Source organism: Mixophyes fleayi, chromosome 5 (assembly GCF_038048845.1).
Source record: "Mixophyes fleayi isolate aMixFle1 chromosome 5, aMixFle1.hap1, whole genome shotgun sequence".
Taxonomy (NCBI): domain Eukaryota; kingdom Metazoa; phylum Chordata; class Amphibia; order Anura; family Limnodynastidae; genus Mixophyes; species Mixophyes fleayi.
Genome location: NC_134406.1, coordinates 41,919,589 through 41,935,916, shown reverse-complemented (window position 1 = coordinate 41,935,916; position 16,328 = coordinate 41,919,589). Strand labels below are relative to the sequence as shown.

General features: G+C 39.5%; 1 protein-coding gene across 1 annotated transcript; it reads left to right on the top strand.

Moving 5' to 3' along the window:
* The first annotated feature begins 232 nt into the window (after nucleotides 1-232).
* GTPBP4 (GTP binding protein 4) lies at nucleotides 233-16,187 on the top strand. The gene is made up of 17 exons (XM_075212088.1): nucleotides 233-353; nucleotides 3,075-3,245; nucleotides 3,577-3,680; nucleotides 3,763-3,899; nucleotides 4,685-4,785; nucleotides 5,357-5,449; nucleotides 7,013-7,204; nucleotides 7,295-7,360; nucleotides 8,802-8,891; nucleotides 8,974-9,084; nucleotides 9,577-9,654; nucleotides 9,740-9,791; nucleotides 10,623-10,723; nucleotides 11,600-11,797; nucleotides 13,546-13,611; nucleotides 15,040-15,180; nucleotides 15,735-16,187. The coding sequence occupies exons 1-17, from the start codon at nucleotides 306-308 to the stop codon at nucleotides 15,885-15,887; spliced, it is 1,902 nt and encodes a 633-aa protein (XP_075068189.1). The 5' UTR covers nucleotides 233-305; the 3' UTR covers nucleotides 15,888-16,187.
* The last annotated feature ends 141 nt before the right edge of the window (nucleotides 16,188-16,328 follow it).

The window sequence follows — 16,328 nt, the reverse complement described above, 5'->3', positions numbered from 1 at the left end:
TTAAACTATAAGAAAAGATGTCCATCATATGTTCTGTGCTAATCAGAACAAGTCTGTTTAAAGCAGAACCAGGAAGAATGAGCTACCTACTAGTGCACTCAATAACATCAATCGTAATGTGTATTTGTAAATGAGCTACAAATGTTAGCAGTAAATGCAGATTGACGTTAGGGCAAAGCTGCCCACGTCCAACATGGCTGCTCTGACTCCTTCCTTGAATATCCGTTTCCGTCTCTTCGCGTCGCTTGTTTCCTGACTTCTTCCACTCTTGCCGAGGCCGGGCCGGGACAGCAAGGTCCGCAGACATGGCGCTTTATAATTTCAAGAAGATTATGGTGGTGCCGTCCGCTAAGGTATGTTATGTGCCCGAGTCTGTGCAGCGATCACCTGCCGCTACCCTCCGAGAGGACCTGGGCCAGAAACACGTGTTTAAAGCGCCCGTATCAGAGACACGTGGGCAGCAGCCACTGGTGGCCCTCACCCACCAGCCGTGATTATGTGTGCCCTTATCATAGCCCCACTGTACATCTATAATCACCCAGCTGGAAGCTGTCACACGCGAGGAAGTTTATAGACTTTATACAACTGTAAATTACCCTCGAAAAGTTATTTTATAAAATTACAGTAGCTACTCAGTATGTACCATATTACTATATATAACATTGAATTGACAGCAGTTGCGTTCGTCAAGTATTGTGAGCTTTATTTTTTTTAGCTAAAACTGATTTGAGATCATTTGCTTTTGTAGCCGATGTGTAAATTCTGTTACTATGAAACCTTTTTAATGTTAATATTTAATGATTGATCCCAGTGTCTAATTCTCTGTTTCTAGGAATATCTTGCAATGTGTAAGTGTCAGTAGAGGATTAATTTGCTATGTGGTTATTGCCTAATAGGGCCAGTAGATCAATAATTCGTATCACTACTGATTAGTCCAAAGTGGCCCTTGTTGCTGTTTTCACTTCATTTTCTAAAGCGAATAATCCAGAGGCATTTTACATTGACGTAAGATAAGTGTTCGGAATGAGCATAGGAGTCCATGGTATATCTCTCTGTCATCTATTTTAAGGAGGCGTATAGGGTGCCAGTATACAGTTCTAAAATGTGGACCAGCATAGGGTAATGCCCTGTAATCGGAGTTAAATGTCTGTGGGTTTCTCTCCTTGTATAGGTCTTGCTTTGTTCATTTAATTACTTATTGACTTGCAGAATAGGAAAAAGGGACAATCCATTGACATTGGGGCAGAAAAGCCATAATGATAGCTGCAGTTTCCAGCAATGTTTATAAATAAAACTTGAGACTTTAATGCAAAATTGTATCCATTGAAAATAGAACTGTCTTCTAGATTGCTATATTTATTTTGTATAATATACATCATTTATAAATAAATACATCAGTAAGTCTGTGTTTGTGTAAATACATTTGGGCAAACACCTGAGGGATTGTCACTTTTCTGAATAAATTTCGCAATAAGATTTGTGCTATATCTATCTATCTGCACCCCTTATGCTACTACCAGTTTTGGTATTCTGGGTTTTTTTCCCCCCCTACATTCTTTAAAATATGAGATGCATAGAGGTCACACAAAAAAAAGTTGCAATGCATACTGTTTAGGAAAGTAGATAACCTACCAGTTTCAAATGAGGGGTCAAATTAGCTTTATAATCCAAACCTGTAATGCACTGTAGATTCTAGGAAGTGGAACAATAAAGAAAAATGTTCATATTTTTAATTTGCTAAATTAAAGTTAAAAAACAGTTGAGAGGGATTGTCGTACATTTCTGAACAGTTGCTGGTCTTACACAAGAACAATATCCCATTTGTATCCGTTAACTTAGTGTAAAAGGGTGCCAAAGCTACAAATGTGCACCTAGTACATACGTATTGTTTTTATTTTTTTGTTTGTTTGTTGTTGATCAGCAGACAAGAAATAAAAAGGGACTCCCTAGTTTTAAATCTTGTCATAGTTTGGTTTGGAACTTGTGGTGGTAGAGTGATGTAAGAGCTACCCACCCCATCTAATATTCTTCATTGCCTTCTGATCAAAAACGACCGGTCAACTATTAAACAGGGGCTCCCTTGTTTGAAGGAATAGTCTTTTTCCTTCCAAATGAGTGCACCCAATTTTTCTGAGTTGGGGAAATCGTGTTGGCTCGTTAAGGTACAAGCATGTGAAGCGCTACATGAAAACCCCCTGTGCATGATGGGCAATGATAAGTGGGATTATTCTCACTCAATGATGAGTGTGGTCGTGAGCTGCATGTAGAGACAGTGTTCCTCAGCAGTCAAAGGGTTAATGTCTGGTGGATAGATACTATTGTAAAAATGATATTGTAGAGTCTATTGATGCTAAAACCCTACATTGGCGCATGTACAACCACTGGTAAAACTGATTTACTTATTGCATCCTTGAAGTATGGCTGTGTGATAAGGATATAAAAAAGCCTGAACATGTCTTGGAAAGTTATTGCCATACAGTCTTTAAATGTGCAATTTTGTGTGAGGTTGATACTCACAGAATGATCATCAATTTTGCTGCAAATCTAAAGATCATTCATCATCATCATTTATTTATATAGCGCAGCGCTGTACCGAGAACTCGCTCACATCAATCCCTGCCCCATTGGCGCTTACAGTCTAAATTCCCTAACACAGACTAAGGTCAATTTGTTAGCAGCCAATTAACCTACCAGTATGTTTTTGGAGTGTGGGAGGAAACCGGAGCACCTGGAGGAAACCCACGCTAACACGGGGAGAACATACAAACTCCTCACAAATAAGGCCATGGTCGGAAATTAAACTCATGACCTCAGTGCTGTGAGGCAGAAGTGCTAACCACTTAGCCACCGTGATCTTGTTAACAGCCCGTGTGCATATTTGTGTCAGTGAAACAAACCAAAATGTTGCATGCACAGATGTGTGTCTCTTGTGGTGATTGAGTCTAGAAAATTCCTTCTCCATGCAAGAGCTATGGAGGAATGTAACGCTCTTTACATGTGTGAATAAGCTCTGACGCTGAATTAACACCTATTTGGATGTACACTGCTTAACTCTTGATATTTGTGTCTTGCAGGACTTTATAGACCTCACTTTGTCAAAGACCCAGAGAAAGACACCAACAGTCATTCACAAACATTACCAGATCAACAGGATTCGACATTTTTATATGAGGAAAGTCAAATTCACCCAGCAAAATTACCATGATCGACTTTCTCAGATTCTCACAGACTTTCCTAAATTGGATGTAAGTTAACACGTTTTTTTTTGACACTTTCTTTATTAAGGATCCAACTATTTTTTTTCTTGTAACATTGCACCTCCCTCCTACCAAGTGTAATAGTAGCGCCACTAAGTGACCTATGCCGTCATTTGGACATACTTACCATGGAGCATTTGACTGTAAACATGGAGTCCTGCGGTTGTCAGGTGGAAGCTGGTTTGATGTTTAAATGTTATTTTCAATTTAGAATATCTTTGCCTATTAAATATTGTATTTCTCAAATATGCACAGCAAAATTAGAACCTTTGATTCTTCACTATGTATTAATATCAAGACAATCTGTTCTTCTTTATAGGACGTACATCCTTTTTATGCAGATTTAATGAATGTCCTTTATGATAAGGACCATTACAAACTGGCGTTGGGACAAATAAACATCGCCAAGAACCTAATTGACAAGTGAGTCTTTTTGTATTTCGTTTTATTGTATATAAATGTTCCTCTTCCCACTCATCTGACCGGTGGTTGTGTTGTGTTCCAGTGTGGCCAAAGATTATGTGAGGCTAATGAAATATGGAGACTCCTTATACCGCTGTAAACAGTTAAAACGGGCGGCCCTGGGGCGCATGTGTACGATAATTAAGAGACAGAAGCAGAGCTTGGAATATCTGGAGCAAGGTATTACAGTATATTTTGTAAACTACTTACACACTTTGTGTATGTATGTCTATATTTATATTTTCACATTATGATTGCTAATTCTTACGCTAATGTCTGAATGTAAACCTCAGGTAATGGTTATTGATGATACAAACAGAAAGGAAGATACACTCATGAAGGATGCATTCAAGGGTTCAAAAATATATTAATACATATTGTCATCAGGAATCCTCTATTTATCTGTTGTTTCTCCAATCTCGCATTGGTTTGAACCATATATTATTTCTTATAACCCAATAGATGCCTATCATGTATTGGATTCCAATACATGATAGGCAGGTGGTTCAGTAAGTAAATGTTAGCACAGGCCAAACCAGAAGGAATGCTAGACTGGACATTACTATGTGATTACCCTGTTTGAGCAATGCAATATTAAAGTTCTCATTCAGTACAGTTGATGAAGTCAGATCTATATTTTAGGCTAGGCTTGATTCTTTTTTTTTTTTCCATAACATCTCTCAGCTAAAATATTTGTGTGTTTCAGAAGTAAGATCATCTAATTTGTTTTTTGTGAAGTGTTTTTCTCTATGAAGTCTAATATAAAATTAAATCCTATAGTTGTCCTACAGGGCACAAGAAGTTGGGGAGGGTGCAGGGGCTTGATTGGCTATCTGTGCGGGTACGATCAAAGTGCTGCCTTCCTCCCCAATTCACAAAGACATTTCTGTTCAAAGGAGGGTCAATGTGATAGAAAAAAATAAGCTGATCTATTAAGATTTGTAAATGTGTTTTTCTGTTCACAGTACGTCAACATTTGTCTCGTTTGCCAACTATTGACCCCAACACACGTACTCTGCTTCTCTGCGGCTACCCAAACGTTGGCAAATCCAGCTTTATAAATAAGGTTTGTTTAATTCTATTCAGGATTATTTAATGTAACTGCTAGTCTTGTGGGATATACTGTGCACTATAATACATCTGAAATATTGTGTAAATATTGCAAGATAAAATGTTATCTGTAGACACCAATGGAAGCACATTATTGTAAACATGATATGGAATTGCCTTACAAAATACCATTGGGCCTTTTGACCTCACTTTCCAGTAATGAATAGTTATATTCACAATATAGAACATGGAAAAAGGGGATATTAAAACTACCCCGACTTCCCCAGCCAGCAGGACATTTTTGCTAGTTTCAGATAATGCTGGATACACAGTATTAGAGGGTGTTTCCAGCCAACAATTATAGATAGGTAGGGTGCTTCATTGAGGAACAAAGATCTAATATAAGACTTGTACATTTTAAATGTTGGATGTATACAGTATGTTATGGCAGCTATCCTTTCTTCTCTTAATAAGCTTAAAAAAAAAGACACAGAACTTATTGTGGGTTGATGAGTAAATATTATCCTCTATGAATGTTTGACTGAATATTAGGACGGCTGGGAGTTGAATGTTGACATGTTTTTCAGGTGACCAGAGCGGATGTTGAGGTGCAGCCATACGCATTCACTACAAAATCATTATTTGTTGGTCACATGGATTACAAATACCTCCGCTGGCAGGTTGGTTTACTGGATCCTGAAAACTGGAACTAAGCATGAAACATTTGTTCCCTTAAAATCAACCCTTTCTCTTTCAAAATGTTTTTTAATTGACTCTACTTGTCTTTTACATGTTTTTATTAATTTGCTGGACTAGTGATATCTCCAGTCAAAAGTTTATTGTCTTACAAGCTCCTATTCCTATCAGTTGGTATGTTCTATTATTGCCATAACATTCTATGCATAGTGCTAGATTCTGTTAGCAGAGTAGAACTCTCATCTCGCTCCATTTCGATCTGTACTCAACGCTGCATCTAGGCTCATCTTCCTTTCTCTACGTTTTACTTCTGTTTTCCCTCTCTACCAGGCCCTCCACTGGTTCCCTTTCCCCTACAGAATCCTTTTCAAGCTCCTCACTCTGACTTACACGGCCCCCGCCAACTCCACTGCTCCCTACATCTCCAACCTCATCTCTATTCACACTGCATACCGCCCACTGCGATCGACCAATGATCGTCGCCTCTCTTCCCCTCTGATTACCTCTTCTCACGCACATATCCAAGACCTCTACTGTGCCGCCCCCATTCTTTGGAACAAGCTCCATCAGAACATCCCCTAATCTGTCCAGTTTCAAACGGACATAAAAAAACCCACCTTTTCTTAAAAGCCTTCCAGTCCCCTGCTTAACCACCCACCTGTCGGCTACCCCTCCTTCTCTTCCTTTCTCCCCCCCCCCCTTCTCGACTCTGTCTCCCTTTCATCCGTTTCTCCCTTGTCTCTGTCTACCGCTCCCTTTAGATTGTATGCTCCTTTTGATCAGGGCTTTCTCTCCTCCCGTTTTCCACCACTTTTAACTTTGCTCTCCAGCTACTCAGCCCACCACCTCTTGGACCTTCTGCCCTCCGACTCCTCTCGCTTCTCTGTTCCTCTCAGGGGCTCTTAATCTGTCAGCCGCGCCCACCCTTTTGGGCTCAGTTTACCAACTTGTACTGATTATCCCTCACCCTCACCCTTTCTCTCTAGCTGTGCTTTGAGCTCCCAGAGTTATAGTGCTTACTGTTAATTGCCCTATAAATAAAAATTAATAGAACTAAACCTATACATTAGTTTGGGCAGTGGAGAGTAAAATGTACCATCATTCCTTTACTTTAAATGTGAGAACAGCTCTGATTACTTAGTCAATCCTTCTGAAGTTGCATTTTGCATGCACCCATATTTCTTTTTAAAAAAATAATTGCCCTGTCAACAGAATACTCTTATTTTTTTTCTGCATTATTCCCTTACTTGTTTACATGCCTCTATTTGTCACGGTAGACTTACTACATGACCTTCAGCCTTCATGTAACATCTAGTTTTAGTGTCTCTTCACGCTATGATTGTTTTAGCATACGCAGTGACATATATATAGATATAGATATAGATATAGATATAGATATAGATATATAATATATGAGATAGAGATATATATGTCTCTATATTTATATTATAATTTCATGACCCTGATGAAGTTTGATAATATTACCCATCTATTTTGGGCTGTGATATAATGCAGTTAATATTAGATACTGATCTGGCACATTGCAGGTGGTGGACACTCCTGGTATTCTGGATCACCCCCTGGAGGAGAGGAACACCATTGAGATGCAGGCGATCACCGCCCTGGCTCACCTCCGCGCTGCTGTACTGTTTGTCATGGATATCTCCGAGCAGTGTGGACACACCTTAGAGCAGCAGCTAGAACTCTTCGACAACATCCGTCCTCTATTTGCCAATAAAGTGAGTCCACAGTGGTATCACACTCTGGAAAATAGCTGTACTGTGAGAGAGCGATAAATAAACTTTCTCTTTCTTCTTTTTTCAATCTAGCCTCTAATTATTGTTTTGAATAAGTGTGATGTGAAGAGGCTCTCTGAACTTACTGAGGAACAGCAGGTATGTTTGTTTGATTAGTAACCTTACCTGTAAACTGTTATACAATAGCAAGCCTGAAAAGGGATCATTGAATTTTTTGTTCGTGTTAGGTATTTAGACTTTTTTAACAAACCATAATCAAGCTAGGATCAGACGATTGTGGTAATTGACAAATCTTCTAGGTTCTAGGGTTTCAAATTTTATTGATTAATTTACAAGTAATATGCCCAGGACCATTCATCTAGAGAATGCGCACGTACAATTCTCACCTACTCCTTTATGAAGTACCTTCACACCTATGAAGTACTGTATTGACATTAAATGCATATGTCTACTATTGAGGCAGCAGTTGTGCTGGCTGAACCAATATTGGAAAGCAGCCAATCGGTTTGCTGTAAACCTTGAAATTACTTATTTGATGATGCACACAGTGGATGGAGCCATGTTGTGGGCTCAACCAATAATTCAGATATGTCCTAGAAATTAAATTACAACCAGTGGCCATCACTTTGTGACTCAGTGTTGTCATGTCTTCCTAGTGTATTTATAGCCTGTATTCCTACTAATAATGAATCTTATCATTGTTGACCACATCAAGCTCTCCCCACTCCCCCATGACTGTGACTTTGGTGTCTTCCTTAACATTACTTTCAGCTTTACTCCACACATTCAAGCCCTGTCCGTATCATGTTACCTCCACCTTCCAAACATTGCCAGAACATACCCCTTTCTCCCTTTGGATGTTACCAAGTCCTGTAGCTACTCTTTCATTATCTCCTGCCTGGACTTCCCCTCGCCCATCCCAAAATAATCTATTCTAAGTCCTGCAGCAAAACTGATCATCCTCTCTTGCATCTGCTGCAGCACTCTCTCTATCCCTACACTGAACCCCCCACCCCCCACATCCTCCAGAATAAAAATCAAACAAATAGCCCTCATATATCTCTGAACTTGTCACTAGATTCTCTTCCTCAACTCGTCCTTGTCTACCACCTCTCGCTTCTGCCACCAAGACTTCTCTTGTGCTGCTCACCACTTGTGGAAGTCACTATGGTACTACCAGCTTCCATCCCAATCTCCACTCGGAGTACTACTAGCTGCTCTTGCGCTCTCCATCTAGATTGGGAACCTAGCATATAGGGCTCTCTCTACCCTGTTTTAGTTCTGCACATTCTTCATGTACACATATGTACTTCCTTTTTTTTTTCTTTTAATTTTTATATATTATTTGTTATACCTACTGTCCAGAACTGCAGAGATTTGTGGATATTTCTACAGCCTTTGCTATGCGTTGGCAACGGTGCACTTGTAGTTTCTAAACAAAGCTGTTGTATTTATAAACTATTATGAATGAGATTTTGATCAATTTTAGTTAAGGTAAAATTAGGAGCCTTGGATTACTGTGCAGTGAATCATCGCTGCATATTGTAGCAGTATAGGGTAATCTGGTGTTTTCTTACAGAACATTTTCAAGGAATTGGAGAACGAAGGCCTGCCGATGATTGAAACCAGCACCCTCACAGATGAAGGAGTCATTCAAGTGAAAACTGAGGTCTGTATGTTGTAGACTCTTCCTCGTGTCCTATGACCTCCGTGTTTGTCGTGTAGTAAACGTGTTCCCTTGTCGGACACAGGCATGTGACAGACTTCTGGCCCATCGGGTGGAGACCAAGATGAAGGGGAACAAAGTGAACGATGTGCTGAACAGGCTGCACTTAGCTGTACCGAATAAAAGAGATGAGAAGGTGAGAGGAATTGTATTTACTTTTTATGTTGTTAGATCTTAGTGGTTTGTGTGATTTATTATTCATAAGCACAACACAAGTTCTGCTATGATGGAGCATTTTGTATGATACATTTTATATATTGCCTGAAAATGAAACCTTTTAAATCAATGCTTTTCAGTAAAGAGGAAAATGTTCGCATAACTCTCAATTGTCTAGTTATCATAAATTATCAAATTGTCCCATTTCCCCAATTAATATAGAACCGTTGTAGAACATTTAAAGTACACTTCGTACTTACAAACAGGGCAGGGTGCAAGCATTAGTGTATCACACAAAATGGCTGTCTCCACTGGGTGTGAGTGACAGACACACTTTATATAGATGTTTTTTTTAGTTTTAAGATACTGCTTTGTGAGTCCTCCACGTGGAAGTGTTTATATTCCTCTAAAACTTTAATCGGAATCTTGCGGAATCTTAATCTGACTCCAGTATCCGTCTGTTTTGTTCTAGGAGAGACCACCCTTCATTCCAGAAGGCGCGTTGGCAAGGAAAAAGCGTATGGATACTGATGCTCCCAAAAAGAGACTGGTTAGTTTTGTGTGTTTTAAACGTGTAAATGAAGGATATTCAAGCATAACAAGGATCTCACTTGTCTTCGCACCTTGCCTCTTAGGAGAAAGACATTGAAGAGGAGATGGGCGATGACTATATCCTGGATCTGCAGAGTAAGTATTGATGACATCATTTCATAGTTCCTAGGAAAAATACCTTTTTACTTATGATTTTTGACAAGTGAGATTGAAGGTGCATGTTATTTTATGTGTTAGAGGACCATTAAACATACACATTTCCTTATATAAAATAACTACTAATAACATTCATAAATATACAAGTAAAACTTCTTATAATTTGACAGATGTTGGTGTATTCTACATTGTTTTTAAATTTGCTGTGTAGCTTAAATCGCACAAGTCTTCTGTCATCAGACATTTCAAATAGGCTGAGGAGCCTAAAATACAATTTAGTTTAATTGTCCTTTAAAGTGGGATTGAAGATCAGTGTATGGTAACCATTCCAGAAATGCAGAAACCTTAAACACTTAAGGATATATTTACTAAACTGGGGTGTTTGAAAAAGTGGATATGTTGCCTATAGCAACCAATTGGATTCTAACTCATATATTTAGTACATTCTACAAAATGACAGCTAGAATCTGGTTGCTATAAGCAACATCTCCACTTTTTCAAACCCACAGTTTAGTAAATATATCCCTTTGACTGCAAAAGACCAGCATTATACAGTATTTGTGAAGAGCCAACAGTATGCAGACATTCAAATCTTAACAAGCGGTGAAGCCGGCTGCTATAGAAAAAATTTAAATAAAACAGACTTTAAAAACATTTAAAGGATGCAGTGTAACTGGCATACAGTCATGTGGGGGGTGTATTTGTATTAATAAATTGATGGCTGTGTGTCCGTTTTGTAAGAACTGCTAATTGATGGGTGTTAGTAAAATGTTGTCATAAATTACATTTGATTTTAATTCCTTTTTCTAGAATATTGGGATATAATGAATTCATCAGAGAAATATGACAAGATACCAGAAGTCTGGCAGGGCCATAATGTTGCTGATTACATAGATCCAGAAATAATGAAGGTAAGTCCAGCATCTGTCCTTGATGTACAGTATGTACACATTGTAAGGCTGCCCTTGAGTTTATACAACTGATAAATCGTTTAGGCTGGCACTGTCTTTTGTAGTTGATGTTCTAAAATAGGCTTAATGTGCACCTTTCACCTACATGCAGTAGAGCCAGCCATATTGTAGGTTAACTAATGTTCATGACAATGGAGCGTATCAATCAATTAGGAACGTGACATTGCTGAGTGTGTGACCTAGGAAACGTGACATCATTGAGGCACAAAAAGCCTGCTTGTACTTAGTGAATTGAAAATATGTATTTGAATATTGTATCGACACATACAATGGCTGCGTCCATGGTATAATTCACCAAATGCCCACATGATGGTTTCTAGTGGATTGACTGGCTGCATTGTCATGAATATTTCTATAGCTGCCTGCACTGCGTGTAGGTGGCAATTGCACTTAAAGTTTAACTTGTTAGGTGTATTTGTGACTAGTATCGGAGTACTTTTCTGTTGTTCTTCATCTCCTGCACATCCAAGTGGACTGGGATGGATTAACCTATGGCCAATCAGTTAATTCCATTGATCTCAGCAGCACATAGTATTTAAGTAGATACGCAGAACTGTGACTGAGTTGAGAAAAAGAGTGAATGTGACAGGGAAAGTGATATAATGTGAGGGAGGAGAAGGAAGGCAAGCAGGAAGCCACAGGTTTAGAGTTAGTAGGATTTGTTATACGAACAGCTCAGACTAGTCATGTTACGGTCACATACCTCCCATATGTGGATACATACAACTTGTTTGTTTAATAGACACTTTCATTCTATCATACGTAGTGCACAGGTTATAATATCTCCTTTCCAACATTCATTTTACCTTATGTTAGAAACTGGAAGAGCTGGAGAAAGAGGAGGAGCTGAAGGAAGCAGCTGGGGAATACGACAGTGATAACGAAAGTGAGGATGAGGAGATGATGGAAATTCGAGAGCTCGCTCAGCAGATTCGTGAGAAGAAAAAACTAAAGATTCTCCAGTCAAAGGAAAAAGATGTTCACAAACCCCGACTCCCTAGGACGGCTAAAAAGGTACGTGTTAGGATCAGCTGTGCATACGGGAGACCTATATATCTGCATATATTCTAACTCCGCTTTGTTTATTGCTTTTTTTGTAACACCACATATTTTATCGCTGTCTATCCTACCCACGGCTCCTCCCACTTAATAATACATTTTGTTGCGTTTGGGAGTTTGAGCTGAAGCAGCAATAATGCCTTCCATGAGGGAACTCCAATGCATATTATTTATAAAGCTTCAAATGTTTTCTCCAGCATTTTACACGTGTGGTGATTACAATTAGTGAAGGGTTGAAATTGGTTGGAGGGAAAAATGTGCATCTGTCTGCATATAAGTAATACTCTTACCCATAGGAAGATATTAGGGTTACTGATAGAGGACGTGTATAATGAGAAGAACGCAGGACCCAGGACGGAGTCTTGTGCCACCAAGAAGCAAAGCTCAGTTTGGGAGGATGCTCTGCCCAACTTTAGTCACTGACTACAAATAGACAGTGAAAATGCTCAGGTCTATATCACAGATGCCTGCTGAGCGGAGGGTTGTAATGTAAGGCAGAGTCAAAGGTATGAAAACCAGCAAGAATAGTAAGTAGCAGAAGGAAGAGGCCGGTAACTGTGGGATTTAGAGCTGATGCCATCACATGTGCTGTTTCTTGGGACTTCAGAAGGCAGAAGAGAATTGGAGGAAATAAAGTCTATACCAAATGTGCAAGGAAATTGGAGGCCAGTGAGAAAATAGATACTTTGTGGTAGACAGAAGATTTTAAAGAGAAAGGAAAGCCATTATTTGTCATTATTATAAATGAAAGAGAGGAGTGTTTATGCTTCACTAAGTATGTATTTCATGTTCTCTTGCTCCACTTCTGCTGTAAGCTTCCATGCTAGGAGATACATCCTTCTCTAACTAAACAGACAGGCGGTGACTGGCGTCTTTACAGAAACGCAGTGTGGATTAGTTGATTCATAGGGAGAGGCGGGGCCAGTGACGACATAGCAGCTCATTTACATCATTCTGATCCACATGAAATCCCAGCAGGACATTGCTCTAAAGATGTGGGAGGAGTTAGTTAGGTGTGGGAGGAGTCACCCATAACTGAGCAGGGAGGTTATACTTGGTTATACTTTTATAAGAGCTGCAGTGGAGTGTCAGGTTACATCTGAAAACGTATATTCAGTTCATACCTGACAATTTCCGTGTTTGGGGTTTACTGCTCCTTTAAATAATAATCCTTATTGCATGGATTAAATAGATGTAACTGGAGAGAGATATTGAACATTTATGTGTAATGCTGTGATTAGTGTGGGCGTGTCAAGGGGTTTCGAGTAAAAGGTCTCAAGTAGACAGTTGGCGGTGAAGTGAGCAAGGACGGAGAGAACCTCCAACATCCTTATATACAAGAGTTAAGGACAGGTTGTGAAGGGGGCATGGGCAGGACTGCGAAGGGTGACTGGTTCAGGGAGAAAGTTTGTTTGTACAGTAATTTTGAACCTGGGCATTGAGGGGGATGAGCAAAATAGACAATGAATGTTAGGTTATGATATGTGAGAAATATTGTGCCAGGTAAAGGTAGAGTTTAAGGCGCTGAGTCTTTATCTATAAAATCTGAGTAGGACATTCAGCCATGCAGGACATTCTCGTATGATGTAACCGTGGCCTTCATCAATTCTCATGTTATGAACGTGCATTGTGGTATTCGTAAATAAACTTTTGCAAACGTAAGTATTTAAAACATCTAAATTTTACTATTATTTTATTTATAGGTCCAGCGCAAGACCTTAGAGAAAGAGATGAGTTCACTTGGGCTTGATATGACTGAGAAGGATGAGGTAAAGCCGACAACATGAGTTTATTGGTTATTTTATAGAAATCTTTGTATGACTAACGTTAGAGGATCTGTGGTATGTTGGTAAAGTGTAGCTGTCGCAGTACAACCAACGTTCCCTCTAAGGTACCATTTTTCAGGCCACCACACATGGATCTAAAGGATCCACCGCACTTGCCATCACTCTTACTATCACTGCATATAGTCATAGGTCTGTATGACCACAACAGCAGCACGCCCTCACTTCACTTTTGAGATTTTTCAGGACTAATGAGCACTCGCTCATAGCCCTCAATAACTCAGGTAAAACTAGAGAGCAGTGGAGGCATTGGGAGAACCAGATCAGGGGCCTGATTCATTAATGATCTTAACTTGAGAAACTTCTTATTTCAGTCTCCTGGACAAAACCATGTTACAATGCAAGGGGTGCAAATTAGTATTTTGTTTTGCACATAAGTTAAATACAGACTCTTTTTTTCATGTAGAACACAAATATCAACTTTAAATTTCAGTGTACAAATAAGCTATCAAGTATTTGTGTGCTACATGAAAAAACAGGCAGTATTTAACTTATGTGCAAAACAGAATACTAATTTGCTCCCCTAGCACTGTAACATGGTTTTGTCCAGGAGACTGAAATAAGAAGTTTCTCAAGTGAAGATCCTTAAGGAATCAGGCACCAGGACCTATTAACTAGTGAGTTGCTGGAAGCAGGAGGATAGCTGTACAAGAGATGAGTCACAGTTGGGGGAGGGGAGGTTGGATCATCTGTGCCTTGACAATTTAGGGGGGTGTCTGTGCAACAGGTAACTGGCAGCTGTGGAGAGGTGTCTGTGCAACAGGTAATTGGCAGCTGGGAGTATCTTTCTGCAGTATATGACTGGCACATCTGCTACGTGGATGGGCCTGTATGGCAGTGGCACTCCCTCTTGGTGCACCCTATCATGTTATTTGCACTTCCTCTTGTATCTACAATGTAAAGCTGCTAATTGGCTGTCCAGGAAAATTGTAGTTGGCAGTGGGGGTATTTCCCTGTAATCACTGTACAGTTTTGTCCCATGCATGTATGTGTCCTTTCAAAACAAAAACACTAACACATGCAAATAAAGCCGCACCAACTATTTTGCATGACAATGCCCACTTTCATATTTTACACCGCATGGCCTGTACTTCACTCATTAAAAACCACTGCTGAAATGTGTTTGCTCATTTGCTATTCACAAATAAGCACTTTTTCATTTGGATTTGAATTCATGTCTCTACAATTGTATAGTAAAAGAATTACATGCAAAATTGTGAATGTGTCATGTCTTTTAAACAACTATTTGTTACCAAGAGAACCCAATTTTCTTAGTAATTTGAGTTTAACCATAAAAGGACCAAATACCATTGTCGATGTATTTTAATAATAATCTTTACTTGTAACTGCCAGACCCACTATGCAGAACAAGCGAGGTCCAGGAGCGTACAGAGGAAGCGTAAACGCGAGGAGTCTGAACCACCAACATCTGTCACTCGCAGCCGAAGCAACTCTAAACCTCCACGTGACCAGTCTGGAGTTCGTGATGCAAAGGTTTGTGCTCTCTATTTATTATTGTTCCCCCTAATTGGAAAATACACAGATTATAAAGTCAGTTGATAATCTCCTTTCCCTCCAGTCTCTTTATGTAATGTATCAAATTCATTTTCTAACCCGTTGAAGACTTAGATTTTGATGAGTATTCTGCATGGAATCTTATGATGTGTAAAGGTGTCTGCTGACAGGACTCTGGCCAGATATGCCAAGTATGTAGCACCAGTATCTGAGCCAAAGACCAGATGAGCGCAAAAAACTGCCCACTTCTAGCATTTAGATAACCCTCCACTGTACCCGTCTAGCACTCGCTGCCTGAAGTTACCTGACAAATGGTGAGGCGCTCTTGCCTGTGGAGTAGCTGGGAATTTGGAAATGTCCCAACGAGCAGAAAAGAACCCACTATATAGTTACAGTAATTGTCACTTCCTTTAGTTACTCTGCCAACAGCGTTGAGGGCTAGCGATCCTGTGTTGGCATGTGGCAGTGTGTTAGGTTACATTCTGGCCAGAGCTGCATTGCATGTTTATAACATTACCTCTTCCCTTGTCTAGATGGCAAAGAAAGCCAAGACGATCATGAAGAAGTCCCAGAGGAACATGAATAGAATGGGCAAGAAAGGAGAGGCCGACAGACACGTGTTCGATCTGAAGCCCAAACATTTATTGGCTGGCAAACGAAAATCTGGCAAAACGGACCGGAGATAAAGGTCTTGACTGGCTGGAGTGTGTCCTACATTCTTTTTTTCTGAAAGGACTTTTGAATACCGGTGCAGAGGGTGCTGAGCTTAGACCTCATACAACTGTCTTTCATCATGCACTTGCTGAACAGAACGATCTTTGTGCCCTATAATATGCATTGCATTTCTCATTGAATTACATAACAGAATGAGAGTAAACTGGAGCTTGGCACAATGAATTTTATATTGTACAGGGCCTTGCAGCATTGCAGGGATTGTAACTTTTGAAGCCATCTTGCAATGTCTCAAATAAATATACAACAACTGATCATATTTATTCATTATAAGTAGACTGCAAAACTTTATATTTGTTTTATTCTACTGATACTAAGACATGATTTTTCATAGTTAAATTACATCTGAGAAGCATAAATTTAAGTTCTTTTGTTATAAATTATGCTATGTGTGT

What these genes read in the sequence shown, in the direction of transcription:
- GTPBP4 (XM_075212088.1), top strand. Translation starts at nt 306, where the DNA reads ATGGCGCTTTATAATTTCAAGAAGATTATGGTGGTGCCGTCCGCTAAG. An exon ending in ATGCTCCCAAAAAGAGACTG is followed by an intron (nt 9,655 to 9,739) that starts GTTAGTTTTGTG and finishes CTTGCCTCTTAG; the next exon opens with GAGAAAGACATTGAAGAGGA. An exon ending in CTATATCCTGGATCTGCAGA is followed by an intron (nt 9,792 to 10,622) that starts GTAAGTATTGAT and finishes TCCTTTTTCTAG; the next exon opens with AATATTGGGATATAATGAAT.